Source organism: Argentina silus (genome assembly GCF_951799395.1).
Source record: "Argentina silus genome assembly, chromosome: 5".
Lineage (NCBI taxonomy): Eukaryota > Metazoa > Chordata > Actinopteri > Argentiniformes > Argentinidae > Argentina > Argentina silus.
In genome coordinates, this window is record NC_139659.1 from 15909677 (window position 1) to 15934672 (window position 24996).

Genomic DNA, 24996 nt, shown 5'->3' on the forward strand with positions numbered 1-24996 from the left:
GGGCTGAATTGTAGACGCCGCTGGACTGCCTGTTTGTCTGTTGCCCTGCAGCACGACAGAGTCTTTTTGTTGGAAGGAGTCCTGGTTTCTCTGTCACCAGTCTCATATGCTTCCATGCTCATCCCTGCCCCGTGATGTCAGAATGGCATCATTTGACTAATTCAATAAGAGTTCTTTCTGCCTTGTGCATTTAGCCAATAACTCCATGTCAAAAGCCAAAGTCAAACAGATAGAGTAGTGCTGTTCAATGTGAGCGAGGGCTCAAAGCCTTCCCTGTACATCCCTGCAAAACAAAAGCAGATTTCTAATGACCCCCTTATTTCAGACATACTAGCTCTCTCCTCTAATTCATAGTTACAACTGTGCTTGTCTATAGGGGGTACACACAAATCAGGCCTTATGTGTAAAACATACTATAAAGATACCAATGAACTAATTTGAAGTATTCAACAATGGTTAAATGTTAGACTCAAAGTATGCATCAGATGGTGGAAACTAAACCGTCTGTTTTAAGTACTCAGATCAATTTAGGAAATTAGATTGGCTTTTATTTGGGCCATAATTCAGTTTGATAAAGTTCAACGTGCAAGCAATTCAGTATGGAACATGTGGGTGAATAGAATGACAAAACATTGGCCAAAGACGGTGTCTGGTACCAATTGATAATGTCTGTGTTTTTGTAAGGGATAATAAGAAGACATGAACAACACCTCTCTGTTCAGTACACAGTATGGTCCATACAGTCAAGTAAATACATTATGCAGAGAGGAAATGGTTTATTTCCATGATACACATTGACTGGACATCATTTTAACAAAATGTAAAAAAGTGCATTACACATTAACATTGCCAATGTACAGTGCAAACAATAAGTTACAGCTTCAAAATAAAAAGAACTAACAAAAACAATCAATGTAACAAAAAACTCACTCTCAATGTGATTATGTATGTTTTAGAGATTTTCACTCATTCATGCCATATCTACAAAACATCTCTTCAAGCTCGTCTTCATGGTAAGGGGTGAATATTTGGGGTATGATGGCGACTTGTACTCTTGCTGTAAGTATCCCCATCATCATTCGTCTCAATGTCTCTATATTTTGCCTTCACCTTAACACAGACACATGTGGATGCCATCACTCCCCATCACTCAGCAGTAATGACCAGTTGAAGGATTGTCAGTCAGGGCCAGTGTGCCCCAAGATGCCTGAATGTATTGTGGCTCTCAGACAGTCTGTTCAGTGACTGTGTTCGTCCAAATGCAAACCCTCAGATTTTGGTCTCAACAATATCAAATAAATATTTAGATTGATGGCTGTCAAGCAAGTGTGTGTGTGTGTGTGTGTACAGTATAAGTGTCATGATGTATGTTACCGGAGGGTTAGGGGCATCAAGATAATAATTAGGGGGCATAGGGCATGTACAGTAGTGGCCATTCCATGGATACACTCATTCACAATGACTCTGCAAAGCCTGCGGTGCAGTAGGACAGAGCTAAGGCCAGGGTTAAGGCACTTATGTAGAAATATACAACAAATCAAAACAATGATGCAAACAATCATACATAGTGCAGCAGATTAAGCATACAGCGGTGATTCAGCAGTTGGTGAAGACACTGATTTTGACAGCATGTGAATCTTCAATCATCTGGCCTACTGTTAAACTGCTACGAGCATGACATACTGGACCGCGAAGCACAACTGGCTAAGAAAGATCATCTGAACTCAAGCACCACAGTGTCATATACTGTGGTGTATAATAAAACATTTGAACTTTCAGGATTCCAGTGCTTACCAATTCACCCTTCATACTAGTGTTATTTTTGGCCTAGTGGATTCTTGTTGCTATAAATGATCACAACCTGTTACTGTATGTCAGACATGACATCATGCTCGTAACAGTCATATGAAGGCTTTACAACAGGGGGATTCAAATTAAGGGCAACCCAAGTTATCTAAATGGTGAACACACTAACCTCAAGTGCAAAGCATTTGAAAAACTCGAGAAACTATTTATTTCAGAGGGATTCAATTAAATCATGTATATTACTGTTAAAAGGTCATCATGGAAAAACACATTTTGTACACAGCTCAGCACCTACTGTACAAGCTCCCAGTTTCTCCCCTACTTTTCCTATCGTTGAATACCTACCAGTGAACACAGGCAAAATCCTACCATGCCTTCAGGCATTAAATGCCCTTTTCAACAACATCAAAGTATTTACTGACCACAGAACCTCAAGTAAATACTTATTCTGTGGCTTGAACTCAAAGTAAATGCAATTTGATTAGACTAGCAGGCTATGTTTGAGTGACACACAGAAACCACCGCCTCTCATGATCGTTACTGCAGGAACATGACGAGAAGCTTGGTCGACTCACAGTCCTGCTTTTTTGTTCAGTCACAAATCAAACATCTGTCTACGTGATGTACTACCGTGTGTCATTAACAAATGTACAATTCATAACCTCGGAAGGTGTTACAGTTCTTTTGCATTCACACATAACTTTCCAGAGCACTCACATTATATGAACATGGTAACAGTGTTTGATGCATGCGCCTGCACACCTACTGGCATCAGTTAACATTAGCTTTGCACAGTCGATGTGCCAAATGCATTAGTAATAACAAACAAAAAACACAACGTTCATAAACAAATAATACCCTGTGGCAAAGAAGCAACTTTAGATTGGCTGTGAGAGAGCTCAACCACCTGCATATTATGTGCCAGTTTATCAAATTAGAACATAAACACATAAATAATCTGTCTGATAAATAAAGGGAATAATTAAGAGGAGCATTGGTCTAACAGCATCTAGGATGGCAGATCCCCAGTCAGATTTGGAGTTCTTCACTGTCATATGAATGTAGTTTACAGCTATGAAAGTGTTTTTCTGGAGTAAACTTGTCGCTTGTTCCTGCTATGCCAAGGCTGTTTTTGTCTCCACTTCCTTGTTTGGCTGTTAGCTCTTCCATGCTAATGCCAAGAGGCTGAGAAAGCGGCTTTTTTTTCTGTTCCACAAACAGCTCCAGCTAAATCACATTACAGGTCTGTGTGCTGTACACAGATACTGCTGCCTGCCTGGGACAACTGGGAACTCCTTGGTCTGGCACAAATGTAAAAGCAAATCAAAAACAAGCCAGTTAAAATAAATAGGTGAAAACAGATATGTTGTATCAGATAACTAAAACAGTAGTTATGTTTAAATATATGGCAAGGACTCCGTCTTAGTGGCCACTAATATACTGCAATACCATTGTTGTGCCTTGGCCTCAGTGTCAAACATTTAGTCTTGTATAGCTTAAGTACCACAGCTCAACAAATGAAGTGTGTGTGTGTGTGTGGGGGGGGGGGGGGAGTACTTGAGAGACTAAAGCTTCACAGTCTGTGTGGCAATATGTACAATTTGAAGAATACTGTTTGTAAAACCTTCAGTCAATCACAACCTATTTCATTGCCTTTGAAAGAGTCAGAGTGGTAAAGGGGTGATCAGAGACAGGTGACACTATGGCTTTGACTACAGCTGGTCTGTGGGGGACAGAGGACTACCACAGGGGTACAGTATAGTGATGCAGCTTTGTGAAATCCAGTCACCAAACATTTGACCTCTAGTTTTAGCGACTAACACGTAAGTTAGTTATTCATCAGATTGCCCATTGTCATTGCAAAACAGTGCTGAGAGTCCAGCTGTGGCCAAACAAAAAGCTCACTTGCTCCCTCTAGGCGTTGTATGCATGACCCAAATTACCTCAAAAGGAAAAGAAAGAAATCCTTCCAAGAAGAGAACATAAAGAGAGGGGATTTCTTCAATATTATTTTCTAAACTGCATTTCTTCCCATCATCCATAGCATGCGTGATAGGTTCAGTCTGCTGCTCCCACGCTGAGGGAGCTCTAACCGTGACGGGGACATGTTGTCTGACACTAGGCTGCCATGAAAAGACTATTACTGACGACTTGAAGACGTTATTACATTAAGGACCTCAATGGAGGAGGCCGGGGTGAACCAGCCATTGCGGAGAGAGAGAGGCAAGTCAACAAAACAAGTCTTTGACCAAGACAGTCTCCGAGGTGCACTGCTTTGCATGAGAGGCAGGAGGATGCTCATAGGATTAGTCGCTTAGTGACGCCGAAACAGCAGAAGGGCTGGAAAACATGTCAGGATTCACTTTCCAATAGTCTGCTCAGGTGAACACGAGGAGATTAAGAGTGGATCAAACAGACAGGGGCTCAGTTGCACACATTCATTGAGCTCCTTCGTGAGTATCGTCTCCAATAATATCTCTTATTTGGATTGATAAACATACAGTACACAGTACATTAATAGCAGGAATACAAATTATTTTGTTCTTTTCTTCCTCTCAACCATATCTTCCAATTGTATCTTCCAAGAGGCAGAGAGGAATCTCCAGGCATGTTTCCTCTGCAGACAGACCCTGAACAACTCTCCACAGCTCCTTGGTCCTCTCCATCAGCTCCCTCCTGTCTGTGGTGCAACCAGACTGAGCCTGTCTAGTGGGTCAGACCCAACAGCAGTGTATAATCAGCTCCAGGGGGTGGGAGGGGGCTCCGAGGGGTCCCCTGGGGGGCGGGCCAGGGGCTCGGTGGTGAGAAGCTGGGCGTCAGCCAGGTCTGAGGAGAAGGTGGCCGAAATTGAGAGGTCCTCGGTGGAGAAGGTGAGGCCTCCCAGCTTGGCTAGGGAGCTGGAGCGTTTGAGACGCGAGGGAACGGTGAGACCGGCCAGCCTCATGCGAGCCTCGATCTCCTGGGCACGCTGGCGGACCAGGCCTGTGTTCCCCTCACGGACGCTGTGGAGGCTGTCGCTGCTGGAGCTGCGGGCGAGAGTGGAGCTGTAGGGGGAGGACACGGGTGTGCGGGTCAGGGCAGAGCCATGTGGGGACATCACTGGGGTGGTGTTCATCCGGGGGTCTACAGCTGTGACAGCACAACTAGTGGTGGGGGTCTCTGACTGCCCCCCTACATTCCCCTCTACCTCCATGTCCTCCACCACCAACACCCCCAGCCCCTCCAAGCTCAGCTCCATCTGCTCAGGTAGGGGCCCAGCTGAGGGCAGACCCTCCATGGCCAGACCTGACAGCCTCTCCAGCTGCTCTGCCCGCTGCCTTACAAGCCCCGGCTCCGGCCCCATCCCCATCCTGTGGGAATCTTGCAGTAACTCTACCTCACCACCAGGAGGCTCCATTCCCAGCTCTGGCTGCAGCGCTGCAGCCTCACCAGGAGCCACTGCTGCTGCTGTTGGCCTCTCCCCCTCCAGGCTGAGCTTCAGCAGTGTTAGCTCTGTAATGACTCCAGTCCCAGCCTCCCTGCTCCCTCGGGGCTCCTGCTCTTCCTCCTCCTCCTCATCCTCCTGCAACTCATCCATGTCCTCCGTCTCCAGGGAGCACCTGTCACGGGGCAGCTCTTCGCAGCTCATGGGAGACACCAGGCGTTGGCGGTAGGCCTCCAGGCGCGCCACGGTGGCAGGGAGGGGGCAAGGGGCACAGTGGGGAGGTGCAGGGGTGGGGGCAAAGTGAGTCCCAGGCGGGTCGATGGAGATGGTGGGGAGCCCACAGTGGCGTGTGGGGTTAAGGCGGTGTGTGCGGCCTCCGGCTGGGCGCTCACAGCGCCGCCCTGGGGGCAGACGCAGGCAGTCTTTACAGGACTGGTAGGAGGGCTTCACCTTGGAAGGGTTTCCTGTGCTAGCACTGTCCTAAACAGAAGAAACAGACAGACAGAGGGAATACATGGTCAGGCACAAAGATGGAGGAAATAATAGACAAATTACCTCAGGTCTGCAAACTAATAACATAGAGCTTATCATTTCTGACAGAAGTCATTACGGGAGTAAAATGTGATCAAATAATGACAGAAATATTACATTTATGGCAATACATCATACTTGTACAGGCTTAATGTCTGCAATATAGCCTACTAGACCAGTTCTAGTTATGAATGAACCCTCACAGCATAATTCCTGTTAATGGTAACATTAGATTGTCTAATGGCTTCTCTACTCACGTCGAAGGTGGCAGGGCAGCTGCGTTTGGCAGCCAGGCGGTTACTGTTATTGGCATTCTCGTTGTTGAAGCGGTTCACGTTGGCAAGACCTAGCCTGCTCTCCTCCTCCTTGCTGTCCGCCGCTCCCTCTCCTGGTGTTCGGGCCAGGGCTGCCATCTCTGCCTCCTCCTTCTGCGCCTCCTCCTCGTCCTCCTCTTCCACGGTGCTGAACTCCAGCCGCAGACGCATGTCCTCCAGAGGCTCCAGACGTCCGCAGGTCTGGGCAGCTGTGCCCTCACCAGGCAGGGCCAGCTGGGCCATGGGGAAGCCCTCGTCCTCAAGCAGGGCATCCCTCTCCACGTCCTCGATCTCGATGAACACCCTCTCCATGCCCAGTAGTGGGGGGCCGCGTACGGGGGTGGAGGGCTCACTGTCCAGGGCCGTGTCTGACAGACGTCTGAAGTAGTAGTTGTAGTTGAGGGGGTCCAGGGGCTCCACCTCCAGGCCCATGCCTCTGCAGGGGGAGGCCCCGCAGCCCCCCCAGGCCTCATCTTCATGCACGGGGGTCTCATCTCCAGGAACCTCCAGGCCACAGCACTGGCCAGAAGCCTGCAGCTCATCTGAAGGGTCCTCGCCAGCCTCGGGCCGCCACAGCTTGTTGTGTCGTTGCTTACTGGGGGGTGGGGGTTGGGGGGGGGTGATGGAATGTATGGAACAAATTATATAGTACCACAACCTAGTGGACCGGTTTGGTTGGACAACCTCACAATTGCCCGGCCTCAACACAGGCGGGTTTAGACATTGTCACAGTTGCCCACCCCTCAGCACGAGTACAAGTGGGCTGGCACCAAATATGTTGTGGGACCAGACGAGCTTTTAACAACCTGAACTACGCTCTAAAATGCAATGTGAAAGAAAAACATCTGTGCCAGCACAGTACAGCTCGGTACAGCCTGATAAACTGTAGACTATGAGATTATTCATGACTGCACTGATTACGAAAAACAACGGCATTGGTAAACCTCAAGAACCCTGAATGAATCTGTGTAGTAATATCAGTAATGTCTGTGTTTTCAAACATACTTACTTTCACTCTTTGCAATATCAGACAATCTGGGATTGGTACATACATTTTTCAACTTCTAAATTAATGATATATAGCCATTGATTCTTGAAGAATATAACTCATCAACGCCTCATGAGATAAGTTCAACTGTTTTACCCCATCCGAACCAAAAAATATAAGCTTGTTTTACACGTAATTGTAAACAAACACTTTATATATAGCTTCAAAACATGGTTAAAACTCAAATTTGTATCTCATGGATGGTTAGTCCTTGCATCCATCGCTCCGTCTATGAAATTGACAGTGGTACCATTTCTCCAGCCCCATCCCTTAGCTTAGGCGGGCAGACCACATTGTTATTGATTGAATCCCAGATGGCCCCTTTAAATAGTTTTGTTCTGATGCAAAGTGTGTTGTGTGAAAAAAACTAAAAAACAATCCCATTCAACTCAAATAAATGTGAAGTGTGAAATAAACCCAGACTCACCTAGCGTCCAGGATGCCCTCGTACTCTGCCAGCTGTCTCATGAAGCCAGCGTTGGGACGAGCGATGCTCCTCTTCTGCTTCACAAAGTTGTAGGCCTTCTCCAGAGACCAGCCGTACTCCTTCATAGCATAGGCAATGACTGTAGAGGCAGAGCGGCTCACACCCATCTTACAGTGGACCAGGCATTTGGACTGGTTCTTTCTGTGGGACAATAATATACTCAGAATTTACCACTTCAAACCACTTCCGCATCAAAAAAGAAAGAAAGAAACGTCAACACACTTTCTGTGCATGCAGCAATATGAAGCTCATATAGGCTTTTTGGGAAGGAGGATCTCACTTGGCTCTGACGATGAAGTTGTAGGTGTCGTTCCAGTGTGCTAGCAGGTCTGTGGCCTCCTCGTCATAGACACGGATGTTGTGGTAGGAGAACGTCCCCGGGAAGAAGTTGTCAATCTCCCTGGTGACGTTGAGGATGTAACCCACACTACATCAAAAACAAAAAACAAAACATGTGTCAGTCTTAGGTGAAGTGGTGCTACACATTCATGCACACACCTTTATGTATGGGGGGGCCTTTTGGAGGACAGATACAATGATGACCTGACACACAAGTAGATATAGAAGATTTAGAAGGGGAATACAACCAACAATACAATAAGGTGATTGTGAGCAGGGGCTGGTAGGTATCGAGCAGTTTAGACACTCACCCACAGTCCCTTAGCTCGTCCAGGTTAGAGGCGTTCCACTCAGAGCCCTAAAACAGGGGCAAACAGAGAAATGAGCATCGCTCAAACTCAGATGAAGGGTAAAGATCAACTCGAGATACTCAGGTCAAGGGTTTGGATAAAACGATCTACTTTAACTAACAAATAAACTCTTCATAACAGTGACATGTTCAGTGGAACAAATTAAACAGCCTTGGTCAGGGAGTAACTACCTACTTTGCTCCAGGGTCACAGTAGCAGTGTAGTTGGGGTTAGAGGTTAGAACAGAGGATAGATGGGGTATGGATGTCATGAGGGTAAAAGTCTCACCAAGTACAGATGGTCGAAGATGAGAGTGGCCTTGTCCATCTGACCCAGGATCAACAGCATCTCGTTATCAATGAACTCTTTGTACTCCTTCAGGTTACAGCTCATATGCTGCTCCAGCTCCGTACGGATCTGAGAAGGGTTAGGATTAGTGTACAGACTCTACAAAGCCATACTTCTTATGGTAAATTAGAAGCAGTTACTTTTTATTTTTAATTCCCCAACACAATCAAGGAATCCAGTCAAGTTAGTTTTACATATCGTGACATTTTCCCCACCAGAACACCAGAGGGCTCTCTGAATTGAATCTACAAGGCAAGGAGGCCCCTATGAGGCCTGATGGCACATACCTCTTTAGACGTGACATTCTCCAGGTCCTGGAACATCATGATGCCACGTAGTTTGGTTTTGATAAGACACTCTGTTCTCTCTCTCTCCGTTGGCCTGTCCAAGACAAATCAATACATCAATATTACTAATGCACGACACTTCATCATTTAATCATTTGATCCCAGAGACTTTAACAACTACTATATGAAGCCAGCCTAAAAGACCATGTCAAATGACTGTCAAGCTGAACTGAACCAGTTAAATGAATTGTTTCCATCTAAATTGCATTGTATTGCATTGCATTGGTGTAGGAAATGTGCTATACAGTTTCATTTGATTTGAACCCCTGAAGTGAATGACGGAGGTCTTACCGGTCCACAAACATGGCAGGTGAGTCAGGCCTGGTGGTCTCCAGGTCGGTCATAGCGTTCCACTCGTTGATGCAGCTCTGCTCCGAGGTGATGCAGCTCTCATAGAAGCCCATCCAGGTGAGAGCCATGCCCCCGGGGAAGTAGTTGTACCTGCGAGACACCTCGGACACCTTGTGGAGGATCTGCAGCGCAGACCTACAGACACAGACAGGCACATACAGACACCGGCAGACAGACCGACTCAGTGACAGTACAGGTTACGGACAGCAGCTGTGCTAATTCTACTAATGTTAGGATACATCAGTCTGGTTGTTGATTCTTACTAACAGGAGACACAAGGGAGCAAACAACAAGGCTACTGTGAACGAGATCTGAGTATGGACAGGACATTTATATGGCACTGACGACTATCGACCAGTAGGAGGTGCAGGGATGCAAAGCTGCCGGTATTTCAGCAACCTAGTTCACCATCCATAATAACTTCACTACTTTATAGTTTACAGTCATTTACAGATATTCATTATACAACTCATTATTGACTCATTATACAACTTCATTACACAAGACTGTTTTGCTCAAGATGGCAAGAGATACTATTCATACTGTTTCACGGATTGGCCATCAAAACATGATATTTTGAAGGGAATGCAGTATATTTAAAAACAACCTATTGACTTACCACATGGCCTGCACAGACACAGGCTTGAAGACATGCGATCGTCCTGCTGTGGTCACACTAAATCCTCTGGGGAGAAAGATGAAAAGATGTGGGTTTAGTTTGAGTCCATGAGGCAGGAGAGAGGTGGAGTGGTCTGGGAACACCAACACTGCCTGAGCTGGTTCATGGGACTATTCAGGACACAAACCAATGGAACATTCCTCCGGCACACAGAGAGGGATGACTTTAACAGCTCAGCAAGAACGCATCTGCCTCTGAAAATGCCTGTAGTGTACTATATTGTCCATTAGGGGTCAGTGACACTGCATCACTAGGCCTTTGAACAGAGTAAAGAATCAGTGTATGTTACTGTAAGACCCAGTAGTATGTAAGACCCTGTACTAACACTCCCATAGCAAGACGTTCTATGCAGTAATGTAGTAAGGCATAACATGGTCATTTTGTCATTGTGTGCTAACTGTAAGGTATGTGTATGCAGGGGAAAAAAGTGTGACACTCACCCATCTCCATCTAAATGTATCTTCGTATCACTCCATAGCGGTAGAACCATACCAATAGAGCAACTTTTACTAAAAAAGCAAAAAATGGTCTATTACACTTCGATAACAATCAACACTGCTGTTTCAACAGTATATTTGTACAAAAACAAACCTCACAATGATACATATGTGCAACATTTGCCTCACATACTGTATTGTATTACGAGTAGTGACAGTGGAGGAAAGACATGAATACCTGTCCTTATCAGTGAAGTCCATCCCCAGCAGGATGTTCTCCTCTGTGTCCTGGCGACCGTTGGAGTAGACCACAACCATGTACCGCACCCGGTCTGACCAACCGCTCTCTAACCGGACCGCCTGGGGTACAGTACAAGTAGGAGGAATAGACGGAATAGGTTACATTTAGTATCATCTGCATGCATGTATGCGTGCGTGCGTGCGTGTGTGCGTGCGTGCGTGTGTGAGTACAGTATAAGTGCCAAGATGTATGTTATCGGGGGGCATAAAGTGTGTGTGAGAAGAGTGAGTAATTGTGTTTGTGGTTGATTATGTTGGGTATGAGGTACAATGGAGGTGTGTTTGGGAGTATTTTACTGACCAGCTTAATGCGGTCCTCCGAGCGGAGGGTGTTGATCATCACCTGTAGATGCTGAGGTAAGTCACCTGGAAGAAAGCCATACTGTACATCAACAATCCATTTAACTGTGTCCAAGTAATGATCCTAAACACACCTACATATACAGTAGTTCTTTATGGGTTATACAGTATAGCCATACAGCCACATTGTAGTAGTGTATATTGTATAGTTCTGTTCAACTCTGAGCACCGTCCTCCCTCTCTGGGCCCCACTTCAGATCATTACCTCTGGTTGAACCCTCCTGCATGGTTTTCAAATACCAGACACATAAACACACGCATTTACTGATGTCTGTTACGCATGGAAGACCAAAGCCTACACATCTCATGACAGAAGTTGAAAATAAAGAGGAAAAGTGTTCCAAAACATCGAATCTCAAGTACAACCTTCAGGCTTATCTGTTAAAAAAACATGCAGGAACACAGTCATACATGTGTGGACAATAATCAGGGCTAAGATTCCTCTTAGAGAAGAGCACTGATCTGAATGACTGATGCTGTAATCAAGGAATCTGGCTGCTACGTAACATTGATCTTGTGATAAACTTGAACATGGTTCTTGTGATAAAACTGGGTATCATGGGGTAGGGGGAGGAGAGTAAGGGGCTGTGTTTGGACTCCATATGAGGGGATAGAACTATCTCTATAGATACTGCAATGAGACTCTCAGTATCGCACACAGGCACACACACGCAGGCACACACACGCAGGCACACACACGCAGGCACACACACGCAGGGACACACACGCAGGGACACACACGCAGGGACACACCCACGCAGGCACACACGTAGGCACACACGCAGGCACACATGTAGGCACACACGCAGGCACAGGCACACACACACACACACACGCAGGCCCACACACACACACACGCAGGCACACACACACACACACACACGCAGGCACACACACACACACACACACACACACGCAGGCACACACACACACACACACACACACACACACACACACACACACACACACACACACACACACACACACACACACACACACACAGCTGCAGGCTGGTTAGTCTAGCTTGGTGAACTTATGTAACAATCAAAGAAGCAGGATCTACAAAAACCCTTTTTGTTTGGTTTGCCTTTTCAATCACATTTTAAAGAACAATTGGAAAAATGTTACTGGGTTGCTCTTGGGTCACTTCAACCAATCATATCACTGTAAAAAGTGGACAAGCGTCTGACTTGAAGGCACTCAATCAAAGTGCCACAGCTTGGTAACTAACCCTTCACCGCACATGGGTTAATCACAGGCGCTGTCTCAAAGGCCAAGCCACCTCACCAAATAGAGACATTGTCACAGAGCACTAAACAATGAGCACAGTGTGTGTCTGTGTGTGTTTACCTGCATGTTTATGGTGTGTGGGGGTCTTGGGCTCCTGTGTGCTGCTGCCCTGCTGGAGGAAGAGTGCAGCTCCTTTGACCATGAAGAAGCTCTCGGAGAGGCTGAAAGACAAACAGAGAGGGGGGGGGGGGTGGTTCACAGACGTCTCAGACTCAGAATCCACCCTGACGTTGTAACATAGTGATAGGAGAAGCATTTGTAAAACTGGAGAAGTGGAAGAAAAGCTTCATACAGTAAGTCGGTTAAAGAGCAGGATATCAGATTAGCATGGGCCTGTTGAGAAAAACATTGGACTGCTTGAACAACTCTTTGTTTCTCTTTCTTCTCTATCTGTTCATTTTCCCCTCATGTTGTTATCCTCCATTCATGTCTCTGTTGGCATAGAACATCTGTGCCATAACGACCCATTTGGTCATTATGAGGTCTCTGACAGGTGATCACTTGAGTCAGGTGAGAAAGCCATAGAGAAGAACCCAATGGCCATGGCACACCATCTCTCCTGAGACTCATGTGGTTCAATTACAGCCCATGTTCCACCAGTATTCTGGACACTCATCAATTAAGTGATTACTGTAATTCTACTGATCTTGTTTTCCCCTTGAGCCAGGGATTGAAATGAATAACCTGGAGATGTAGACAGGCACAGAGGGCAGGATAGAGGGAGCAGAGCTAGGTAAGAGGCATGGGCTGACTGGTTAATTGCTTTTCAAAAGTTCAGTGACCGTGGAAGGACGTTCTCAAGCTCGTCAGCGAGTGAATGTCAGCAACTTGCACTGGTGCAGCTTTCAGAGACCTTTCCTTGATGAAATATGCCCCTCTGATAATGAACTGACAGAACTTGATTAGGTCTGCTGACCTTTTGGGGATGACCGGGCAATTGTACCCAGCTCTGTATCGTATCGGGTCGTATTATGTCTGTGTGTGTCTGTCTGTGTGTGTGTGTGTGTGTCTGTGTGTGTGTGTGTGTGTGTGTGTGTGTGTGTCTGTCTGTGTGTGTGTGTGTGTGTGTGTGTGTGTGTGTCTGTTTGTGTGTGTGTGTGTGTGTGTGTCTGTCTGTGTGTGTGTGTGTGTGTGTGTGTCTGTGTGTGTCTCTGTGTGTGTCTGCGTCTGTGTGTGTGTGTGTGTGTGTCTGTCTGTGTGTGTGTGTGTGTGTGTCTGTGTGTGTGTGTGTGTGTGTGTCTGTGTGCCTCTGTGTGTGTCTCTGTGTGTGTGTGTCTCTGTCTGTCTGTCTGTCTGTCTGTCTGTCTAGCCACCGCCCTCCCCTCTCTGCCCAGAGATAGGCCCTCCTCGCTGTTCTGTCCCCTGACTGTCCTGGACACAGTGCTGACCAGGAGAAAGCGAGCTAGGCGTTTGCTGGACACAACACTGGCCAGGAGGAACAGAGTGTGGCTTTGTTTGCACACAGGCTGCTCTCTCTGTCACCACACACAAAGCCTGCTATGACAGAGTGGGACTTGTCACAAGGCCTTTTGTTTCTCCTCCCCTGTTACGTGGCAGCATTGTTTCTGTTCAAACTGTCCTGATTAAAGGATGATGATGATGATGATGATGGTAATGGTAATGAGAGTGGCTCGGGGCGAGAGGTCAGAGAGTACTGAACCATGTGAATGTCGTTACTTATTTATTAACACCCTTAAGATGTCTAATTCCGAGATGTATTTGGGACGTACAGTACTGAATATCAAAAAATACAAAGCCAGAGACAAGAGAGATGCAATGTATGTGAACACACAGCAACAACTTCATAGTTGTATACTGGCAATCCACTCTCCACTCCACTGTTACTGTCCACTCCACTGTTACTGTCCACTACACTGTTACTGTCCACTCCACTGTTACTGTCCACTACACTGTTACTGAGCAATCAGAGTGTCTGTCTCTCCAACAGCTGGTCTGAAAGAATCACTGAAGAACAACTACTGTAGAGCAACTGTACAACACATGTAAACATTACTCTAAGGAAGTAACAAAAACAGTAGGATAAAATAAGAGATGAAAAAGCCAGCTTTGTATGTCTGAAACGATTCAAATGATCACCCCTTGACAAATGTGAAGAGACATGAAGTGAAAAGTTGTTAACATAACATTGCTGTTATTCCAGTGACTATCGTGAACTATAATTTCAACACCAAAAAAAACCCTATAATTTCAACACCACATACAAATAATTCAGGAATGAAGCCACTGAGTGACGCACTCAGAAGTGCCTCCTCTGTAGTAAGCGTGCCGAGAGGACTTACATGCGGCAGATCTCTCTCTGAGCCAGGACCGCATTCTCCACATAGTGAGGCACCATGGTGAGCATGGCGTCCTGCGACGGTTCCACAACCAGATGCATAGTTCCTGCTGGCCGCTGGTTTCCTCCCTCTCTACTGTCTACAGATCTCCTCAGAAAAGTCTTCGATTAAGCTTTCATAGCACCTCCAGGTGAAAATATATATATACACGTAATGTATATATACTGTATACACACAGTATTCCAAGCGCAAGTATGCTTTATTAAAAGGAAGCCGCAGATTTGGTTGAACTAGACGTGTATCCTGTGTTGGTCTGGTGAGTCCGTCACGTCTCTCCCTCCCGTTCTGTAGCAGTGATGTTTTTGAGGACCAGTCTTCTCTGTGTCTGCTCTGTTCTGCCTGCTCCCTGCCCACGAGCACCAGCTTATCTCCTCACAGCACGCGCTTGGGCAATCAGCACTCCCTCCGCAACACTTCCCTACAAAAGCACCATTCAAGCATGTTGTGCATCGGCTGGGTCGGAGGGCAGGGAAACTAGCTCGACAACAACTTGAGTCACCAAGCAGAGTCAGAAGCTGTTGAACATGAAGAATCCCAAAGGATCTCTGAAGAGTCCCTCACTCAGCCAAAAGCAACAATGCTACTGACGAGCATTCCACACAAAGCGTTAAAAGGCATATTAAAGTAGGTACAGAACACCGGGTCTAGGGCACAGCACTCCAAACATATAAACAATTCAAGCAATTCAAGCTAAATGCTACTTTGATTACCGTGACAAGCTCATACATTCAGAAACCGACACTGACACCCACACCCACACACACACACATCTCATGTCATGAGGTCAGCTCTCTCTCTGGCTGTTGCATAACTCTGCCTAGTGCTTGTTTTTTCTCGCTGAGAATGCTGTGAGAACCAAGGACTGCTGGAGGATAAAATATGTATCAGGTTTCTGCTTGACTGATACAGTATGGCCCTCAGAGAGACAAACATGCTGACATCACTGGGTCCTCGAGACACACAAGACGAGAGGAGCAGCTCTAATGTGGACTGGGCTGCTGCCAACACAGACTCTTCAATAATCAATGGTGCAACTATTACGCCCTACAGCCCTACAGCCAGACTCTACATTGGTGCCTCTTCATTGCAATCAACTCAATTCTGAAGACTTGAATCCAGATCAATCTAAACAAAGTGAAAGTGAACAGAGACCCAAATATCTGAAGGTGAATGTTTGCTGTACTGGGAAAACGCCCATATCATTCACAGAGGCAATTGGTATTGACATAGACACATGTTCCCATGGCACTTATCGCAAGAGTAAGCATGTGAACGCCGGTGTCCTGGCTAAATCCCCAATCTGGCCGTCATACTATCATGGCCACCTAATCATCCCCTGCTTTCCATTGGCTCATTCATCCCCTCCCCTCTCCTCTCCCCTGCAACTCACACTCAACACCAGGTTGTTGTTGTAAATGGTAATATGTTCTCAGTCAACTTACCTGGTAAAATAAAATACAAATGTATTTTGGGTTTATGTAAACAATCCCCCCCCCCCCCACACACACACACACACACACACAGAAGAGTCATTTGGCTCTGCCTCACCCAAGATTTACTTCATCCAAATGTTCTCTCCTTCAAACATTCCTCTATTTCCTGTATATTTTACCATGGAGAACGTCATCTATCATGTCTCTGTTACAATCTTCGCCCACCCTGTATGTTTCCCCAGCGTCTTTGAGATGGGGTAAGGTCTGGGTTGTGTACGTTTGTGACAGCGGCAAGGCCCAGGTTTGAGTAGAGAACTGACTGTGCAGCCAGGAACAACATGACCAAATATTCCTTATCCCCTCTCTGACCAAGAAACTGGCAGTCTAATCTAGAGATAGACAAGTCCTGACAAAACAATATTACATCATATCCTTCTTTAGCAGAGCAGAGGATTCCATTCCATCTGTGCATTTCACTCCCAACTCCTCATGGAACATGTTTTTCCCGCCTTACTAACAAATGAGCTGTACAGCATCATATCATGAGGACATTGAAATTGCTTAACAATAACATGCACTGCAAAATGATGCATCACAGTTGTTCTCTTCTGCCCAGAGTGAACTCAATTTGTACATATAAGTGTCAGTGTCCATATGGCTTGGGAAACAGAGTGATTTCCTAGTTATAAAATGTATACTATCCCCTCCCTAAAATGGAGCACAACAGATCATGACTATTCTGGGAAGCATGAGAGCTGAAACTCTTCCCCTATGTGCAGCTGGACATATGCCTTTACCAGAGGCATTTCGTTTAGGCACCAAAGGAGGCTGGAAATATTTCCATATAGATTACAAATATCTCTGTACTAAAAGTGCTCTTGCTTAACTGTATGCAATCTTCCATCATGTAGATAAAAGGACAAAGTATTCATCCTTTTATTTTTGGATAAAGTATGAAGAAAAAAAAAAGGCATACCTCTGATTTGCTCTCCGATCATCATCACTCCCAAAATCCTGCAAGACAAAGACAGAGACAAACATTAACCGACACAAACTTGAATGCTACAGTAAGCAGTCTACTAAACTCAAACCCACCTAGAGTAACTGATAAGTGGGACGTGCGACTAAAGTAATGGACCAAAAGCTAAGGCCTACATCGTAACCTCTGGAAGCACTAGCAACTACCAACCCTGCAACCATAGCTCCTAGTTCTGACCACAGTGGCATGAACTACTAAACTACCGTGCATTATCTATCCATGGATAGATGACCTATATCCACATGGCCTTCTATGATACAGTACCTTCTAACAATATCACTGACATACAGTAGGTCTACTCTCAGCCATAATGACTCAGACCCCTCTAGTGGTGGACATCAGTGAGAATCATCTGGGTACACTATCACTGACTGAGGTTTCTGATCTCTGTGAAGATGTAATTCAATACCATAGTGGTGAGAGTGGAGCTGCCACTCCTGTGAAGACAGAGGGCAGAGTGGGTGTGATTGTTGCCAGTAAGTCAAACTGCATGAAGCCACCTGTGTGATCCATGACAGCTTCTTTTACCCAAACCAGACTTTTAGTTACAGGTTATATTGCTTGGTCTATAAATGTGTTATGAAGCACAGTCAGTGCACTGTACTGTATGCCTTCATTAGAGCAATCACATACACTTGACACAGTCAGTGACAGGAACAGTTCAGGCAGGTCTGATGCCACAAATGGAGCCATGTCTAACAACTTGGTGGTACGGCTCAAAATCATTTAGAAAATGCAATTGTAAATGTACAGTTTACGCAGGGGATATGAAAGATTAGACTACTTTTGGCCACCTATCAGTATGAAATCATTTCTGCAGGCAGCAGTGTCGTTAATGATGTAATTAGTATGACATCATTGCTGCAGCAGTCAGCCTTCCTCTGTGTGTGTGTGTGTGTGGTGTGTGTGTGTGTGTGTGTGTTCTGGCTGGCAATTATGAACTGCTCCCAGCCAATGTGGCTATTCAAGTCTTAGTTTCATTCCAATTTGTAAGTCATAGTGTAAGGGAATGCTTAAAAAAATACATTATGGAAGATCAGTAGTGATTTATGCACATTATGTTTACTGAACTTTGAGGAATGAAACTCATAGTATACACATGTAGGCTATAAGGTAGTACAGTACATTATAGAGTACCAGCGCCCTCTACTGGCCATACCTTCTAACTATGATCTCATCTGTGTTTTGAAACATAAGCCCAGCTCACTTACACAGTAGTATTTTGACAGTCATGGGAACACTGTAATCAGCGGGTGGCAAAATGCAGCATCACCCAACATCCCAATGACTCGATATGATTTCAAGCTCATGTGTTACATTATTATAAACATTCCTAGTCAGGAAAGACACTTATGAGCTGATCGAATCTATGTACAAAGAATATACTGACAGATGACTTGAAAGGAATTGCTTTCTAAATGTGTAAAAGCAAGATCCCAAACGAGTCTTACTATACAGTATCATAAGGCATTGTTGGATTTTAACAATACGCTTAAGATAGGAACTAAAATGCTGCCTGCACAAATGCAATGAGTGCATTGTTCTGGTACTAATCCCCGGCTCAGATTTTGTTTACAAGCCACCATAGGCCACGACAATTTTCCTACTCATTACGCCAATAATTCCGCAAGATCAATACATAATTTTTAAGAATAACTGTCAGGCCTGGATAAATCGCCGATCTCGATAAATTGACACAATTCAATTGATAACTGAGAAGCGCCGAGCGCGGTACTGGGCCTATTGTGGATGTGGCACATTGCTATCGGTCGCATCCTCGGCGTTTCCTCTCCAGTGCTGCCTACAGAGCGCACAACCCCAGCGCTAGTCAGTTTCCACTTACCTCCCCCGCATTGGTGGTGGCGGTGCTGGCAGAGGATGCTGCGCTAGGGGTGGGAGAGCGCTGCAGGGTTACCAGAGCCATGGCTAGCTACTGCTTCTGGAGGGGAGTCCTTTGATAGGGGGAAGGAGGCGCGTTGCACTGGGACAAGATGCGCCGAGATTGTCCCTGTGCAGCACAGGAGAAATACTTCAGGATCGCATTAAATATTTTTAGCATCTGATTTCACCGTCCTGATAAACCCATGATCTGTTTCCGCACCGCTCATCTTCGTCACTTCGTTTCAGAATGGTCATAGACAAGCAGTTTTGTAAACAAGTATGACATTTCCTCCATGTGTGTCATTTGCCATGTTATGCACAAACAAACAAAACACAGCGCAGGTTGCATGCGGAGCAGAAATGACATGCAGAGACCGCTTCTGACACTTTGCCGGAATGCTATGATTGGCTACTCCAGTTTGCGTGCGCGCTGTCATTGGGCCAATGTCGTCAAGGTGACTCTGGCCAGACTGGCTACTGCACTCCCTAGAAATAACAGGCTATTTGTCATGAACGGCATTAACATAAATATTTGCACATTTTGATCAAGAGAATTAAAGAAAAGGCTCATACTAGTAGGCCTACACAACTCACAGAACAGGCATACACATGATGCTGTATTGCAATAAAGCAATGCTGAATGTATTTTTATTGGCATTTCACATCAATTTGGACTACAGTCTCTCAAGATATAATAAATAGACTCACAATGATCATTCATAACCGGTCTTTAAAAGTGGTGCGTTTTGTTCTCGTGGATAGATAGTCTCTGTAACACCACATCGTGTTAGAGGTCTATTCCATTCCACTTAGGGCCTTGTCCTGTCCTGTTGTTCCCCTTGGTTATGGGATCCATAGTTGCCGTGTGATGGTGAAGCCTCAGAGGTAGAGCCAACAAACTGCTGGTTAGTCATCTCCTGTTCGGCTATGAGGTCACTACACTCCTGAAGGCCTCTGCCTGCAGTCTCAGTGGGCAAGGCCATAGACGCTCCTGCAGCAAGCAGGCAACAGACGCAGTACACAGACAGTGTCAGGTACAATGATGTCTTGAGCAGCACCTGGGCCGAAACAGGTGGAGGTTAGTAACAGTCCTCTTGACAAGCCAGAAGGGGACCTCCCAGACAGGCTGTACATGCTTTGTCTGTCATATCATAATAGAAGTACAGTTATAATTGAGTGAGTAAAGCTAAAAGGTTGTCCATTATTCCTTACATGTGCCACAAAGGGAGTCAGGAGGGCACCAACTCTTGCCATCCCACTGCAAGTCCCTATTCCCAGAGCTCTAGTGGCAGTGGGATAAACCTTTAAAAAACATAGGGCGGGAAGGACAAAGTTTGCACACAGATTCCTCAGATGTACTCAGTTGGACAAACAGCAGACTCTGGGATTTGAGCTTACCTCAGGTGTGTAAACATAAGCAACTTGGAATCCCCCAGTGGTGAAGGCTCTGGCGATGAAGATGAAGACTGTGAGAGCTGTCCTATATAGAGAGAATCAGAGTGGAAAAGTATTTTACAGTTGTCCTTTGAATTTACAGAATTTAGATGTTTGCAAGTAACCAAGGCCAGTGGAACACAGCACAGAGAGAGGGCTAAGGAGTAGACTCTATAGCTAATCAGTGACTGGGCCTATTATATGTGAAGCTCCTAATTAAAATGTTTCTCCCTCCCATCCAAGGTGAAGACAGCACTTACCTCCCAAGACAAGCATACAGGGGTAGAATTGACAAAGAGAACATCAGGAAACACATCGCCATGCTTTTCTTCCTGCCAATCCGATCTATCACCCACAGCGCCACAAAAAGTCCTGCAGTGACAGAATAACAAAACCAACTGTCATGGCTGCACTACTGTGGAGAACAAACAAACAAACAAAGGGGCCAACAGAAACCATCTGTTCAACAAACTGCATCTACCATCTGCATTGTGGGGTCATAAAGGTTATCTACTAACTGCTCGCCTGGAAATTCAGCTAAAGTGGTCCATAGTAGGTCTTTGTAGTCATCTAATGTCAAGTAGTTGCATTCCAGGTCACACCTTGGCTCAATCTTGGCACCTTGGGTCACTGGAGGAAGAAAATATTAATATTTGTTTCCGAAAGCAGATAGACAGGTTTGCAGAAAAGGCAACGGCTATATAATATGCTTGACTGTTGTGGGGCGATGTAGAGGTTTCTGCTCCTGAGTATCTAAATAAAGCAAAGTGTGTGTGTCTACTTAGTAGCATGCATCTTTCACTCACCACCACACACATCTCCTGCCTGGAACAGCTCAGTGGTCAAGAGGACCAAGCCATAGTAAGTGAAAGCATTGGCAAACCTGAGGCAGAAACCATACAAACACATACAGTAAGTCACACAGAGGGTCAAATCATTAATTTATAAAACAGTGAGGAAAGGGTGCATTGGTTAAACAATATATGGTGATCATGAGACCCCAGGACAATGAGAGGTCAATCTCTAACTTGCCATATAAACCACAGAAGAAGAGTGGTCCTACGATATTGAGAGGTGAAGAGATCTCTGATCCTACCACGATCCTCCTGCCTCACAAATATGGAAAAAGAGCACAACCCTATGCATATGAAATGTGTACAGTAAGTAATTCATAGAAAAAAGGTTTCATCATAGATAAACACTGTCTTTTCACACAGACAGATGCCCAGACTTAATTTTGTATGTTTTCGCTGAACCTATGCCCCTCCCCCCACAACCGTACCTGGACAAACAGCACACCCTTTATATTGCCTCACCTGTTGGTTAGAAATCAGCTCCCCAAGGGGCATGGTCTTCCCATTGTCAGCAGCAATGCGACGCAATGTTGCCAGAGCATTTTCTCTGTTACCAGTCAGCACATCAAAGCGGGCACTCTCAGGCAACCACTGCAGCAGACACAGTCACACATGCATTGACACATGCAGAGAACTCACCTCATCCTCTTAACAATGCATTCAGATTGCACCACCCTGAGTGATGCATTCCAATCGTTTTGTTTTCAAAAACATAAATATTTGTATGTATTAGTTCACTGGCAATACTTACAAAGCAGAGGGCAACGAAGACCACCAGTGGTGCAGTGGACAGGGCCAGCAGCCAGCGCCAGCCGAAAGTGGGCATTATCCACATGGCCAGAAGGACCTCAAACACAGCGCCAATGGCCCAGAATATCTGATGGGCACAAAGACCAGAAGGGGATTAGTCTCCCTGGGATGTCCACTGCAACAGAAATGTCTGTCTTATTATGAGATGAAAGGAATGGCATGGCAAAACACTATCCATAGACCAAGGCATAAGCAGCACCTGAATCAACATAATGCAGGTGGCCCTTGACTTCATTGGGAGGAACTCTGAGTACAATGTCACCCTGAAAGAAAATGCATGGCTGAAATACAACTGCATACAACTGAGATAAACACTGAAATGCAATACATCTTGATTGTCTGCAACTGAATACAAAAAACATGGGCGTATTTCCCTCGACAGTATTTTCGGATTCTGAACAATGAAGTCTGGAACAGGTTATATCACTCCAGGCTAAAAATACACCTGTTTTGTTTCTGGTTGGACCAGTATTATTGCTCTGCTGTCTTCACAGGTCTAACAGTCCCAAGAGAGAATGCAAATGTGCTACAATAACAGAAGTGTGAGCTTTTAATTTAGCCCGACAGGCTCCACTGCAGATAAACCCACTGATAGTCTTTCTTCTCCTTCATGCATGGATGTTATAAAATTGGTGTAAATGAGGCATTTATTTAATCTGTACAGTAAAGTTAAAAGTCTGTATTCTCCTTCAACAATGCAAGCCTTATGGGGTGCACTCACGACTGTGGGGCTCCACCTATGCCAAAGCCCATCAGACCTCTGAGGACCAGGATCCAGCCATACATCGGGGCAAAGGCACTGAGGAAGCCGTAGTACAGAGTCCACACCATACACATATTTAGGCCCTGTTAACAACACACACACCTGTCACACCTGTCACCCAACCATAGCGTATCTGATTGAATCATCTTTGCATCTCATACAGGAACACAAACAGAGACTTACTAGTTTTCTGCCGTACTTGTCACATACATTCCCCCATAGATAGGAGCTGAGCATCATCCCAATGAACACCACCTGAATGAGATGCAGCGGCATGATGACATCAGCACAATGTTAATGAATAACATACTGTATACAGACACATAATGAAGGCTATACAAAGAAGACTCATGTGAAGGCAATTAAATGGAGTAATGGGGCCAATATGATAAGATGTATGTCATAAATTGAAAGTGATAAAGCTTATGTGATGGAGTGATGAAGGTTAGGAAAAAGACTGACCGATGTTATGAGAGCCACCTGCCAGCTTGTCAGCCTCCACTCACAGTGCAGCTGAGGGGCCAGGATGCTGAGGATCATCATCTCCATGGCGTCTGCCATCTACACACACACACACACACACACACACACACACACACACACACACACACACACACACACACACACACACACACACACACACACACACACACACACACACACACACACACACACACACACACACACACACACACACACACTAAGCTGATGACTGTGTTTTATGTCGAGGAATCCCTATCATGACCACTCTCTCACCCATGCCAGTCCAGTTAGGATAGAGAGCTTCCATTGGAACTTTCCAAAGCCAATGGCCTCCACTGCTTCATCCACTGTAAAGGTATCTGTAGGGATGAGAAAGACAGAGAGATGTGTGGAAAGTTGCCAAACACAGGAAATATTGTGGCCAACATACTTTTACTCAATTACATTTTCCGTCCTTCACAAACTTACCCATACATACTGTGTTTAACACAACAGACCAGCATTGACTTAATGCACATTGTGAACCATGATATGAAATTGTCAACACAGCAATTCAACAGATGGACAGGTGCTATACAATAGGTGCACGATGATGATGTCAAAATAGTATTCTATTAGGAAGCTACTGATTGGTTATACAATAGCAGACAAGTTTGTGTTCAATTAGAGTTAATTGCATGAGGGCCTGGGAAACATTCAAGATAACATGGTCATGCAATGTTTCAAAATGTGCAGGTCTTCTCATGTCAATGAAGGGAGGGATTCTGACAAAGAGTGTTGATGAAATTAATCAACAATGGTCAGAACATCATGCTGAAGCCCTGTACACGTAATTGTATGGGTCTAATACAATTGCTATTCATAAACTACTGTTTATAAAAGTTCCCAAGCATCAGACCACCTCTAACATCAAAGAAGTATTCAAGAGATGTTGGAAAAGAGTGTTTAAAACAGTTATACTGTCTCTAATTACCTTTAATACGGTGATCAGTTCTGTGGGGCCGTGACCTGTGGTCCCCCAGGTCAACAGTTTGCTTAGTGGTGGAGCAGATCTCATAGTTAGCACACTGGTCCTCATCAGTGTGACGAAGACTGTCTCCTGAAGCTCGAAATGTCACCACACTGCAACACAACAATACTTCTTCAATACTACAATACTCTTCCCAACAAGGACTATGTGTAGAAAATGAAAACGTCCCAATGAGCCCCATACAGCATACTGTACTGTATGTCTCAACAACAAAAACATCATTCCTATGACAAGTATGCGGTCTCACTAATCCTGTAAGTAGGTCATTTATCTACACATACTCTGTACGTATATGTTACATATACATGTTAAGTATGAATGCAGTATAGGAGAAAACCTGTATAATATAAACCACATGTACCTGATTTCAGGGTTTCTCCACTGTTTGTAGCTTATATTTGATGTTTTCCCCCAGTTGTTCATTTCGGTAGGCCTACGAGTGGTGAGTGGTGACTGGAAGTACCTGCATTCAGGTGTTGTTTGTCTATATAATCTGCTGGG

The 24996-nt window shown here is 45.2% G+C and overlaps 2 protein-coding genes across 3 annotated transcripts; both read right to left on the reverse strand.

Annotated features, from left to right (window-relative positions):
- Window positions 1–615: 615 nt before the first annotated feature.
- On the reverse strand, window positions 616–19960 carry ssh1b (slingshot protein phosphatase 1b). 2 transcript variants are annotated; one of them, XM_083670338.1, is made up of 16 exons: window positions 19830–19960; window positions 19084–19248; window positions 17178–17215; window positions 12472–12572; window positions 11063–11127; window positions 10700–10821; window positions 10465–10533; window positions 9965–10030; window positions 9286–9480; window positions 8935–9028; window positions 8588–8716; window positions 8261–8307; window positions 7891–8037; window positions 7551–7751; window positions 6019–6670; window positions 616–5710 (listed from the first exon to the last, which is right to left on the reverse strand). In XM_083670338.1, exons 2-16 carry the CDS (start codon window positions 19162–19164, stop codon window positions 4544–4546), a joined length of 3174 nt encoding a protein of 1057 aa, XP_083526464.1. In that variant the 5' UTR covers window positions 19165–19248; window positions 19830–19960; the 3' UTR covers window positions 616–4543. The 2 variants fall into 2 exon arrangements, with proteins under 2 accessions (XP_083526464.1, XP_083526465.1); XM_083670339.1 differs by lacking the exons at window positions 17178–17215; window positions 19084–19248; window positions 19830–19960 and adding an exon at window positions 14712–15067.
- On the reverse strand, window positions 19737–24972 carry svopb (SV2 related protein b). Its single transcript, XM_083670340.1, has 16 exons — window positions 24857–24972; window positions 24439–24587; window positions 23739–23824; window positions 23445–23543; window positions 23166–23237; window positions 22941–23065; window positions 22419–22482; window positions 22161–22286; window positions 21872–22000; window positions 21588–21661; window positions 21362–21438; window positions 21081–21185; window positions 20816–20927; window positions 20520–20601; window positions 20334–20423; window positions 19737–20179 (listed from the first exon to the last, which is right to left on the reverse strand). The coding sequence occupies exons 1-16, from the start codon at window positions 24916–24918 to the stop codon at window positions 19931–19933; spliced, it is 1701 nt and encodes a 566-aa protein (XP_083526466.1). The 5' UTR covers window positions 24919–24972; the 3' UTR covers window positions 19737–19930.
- Window positions 24973–24996: the final 24 nt, after the last annotated feature.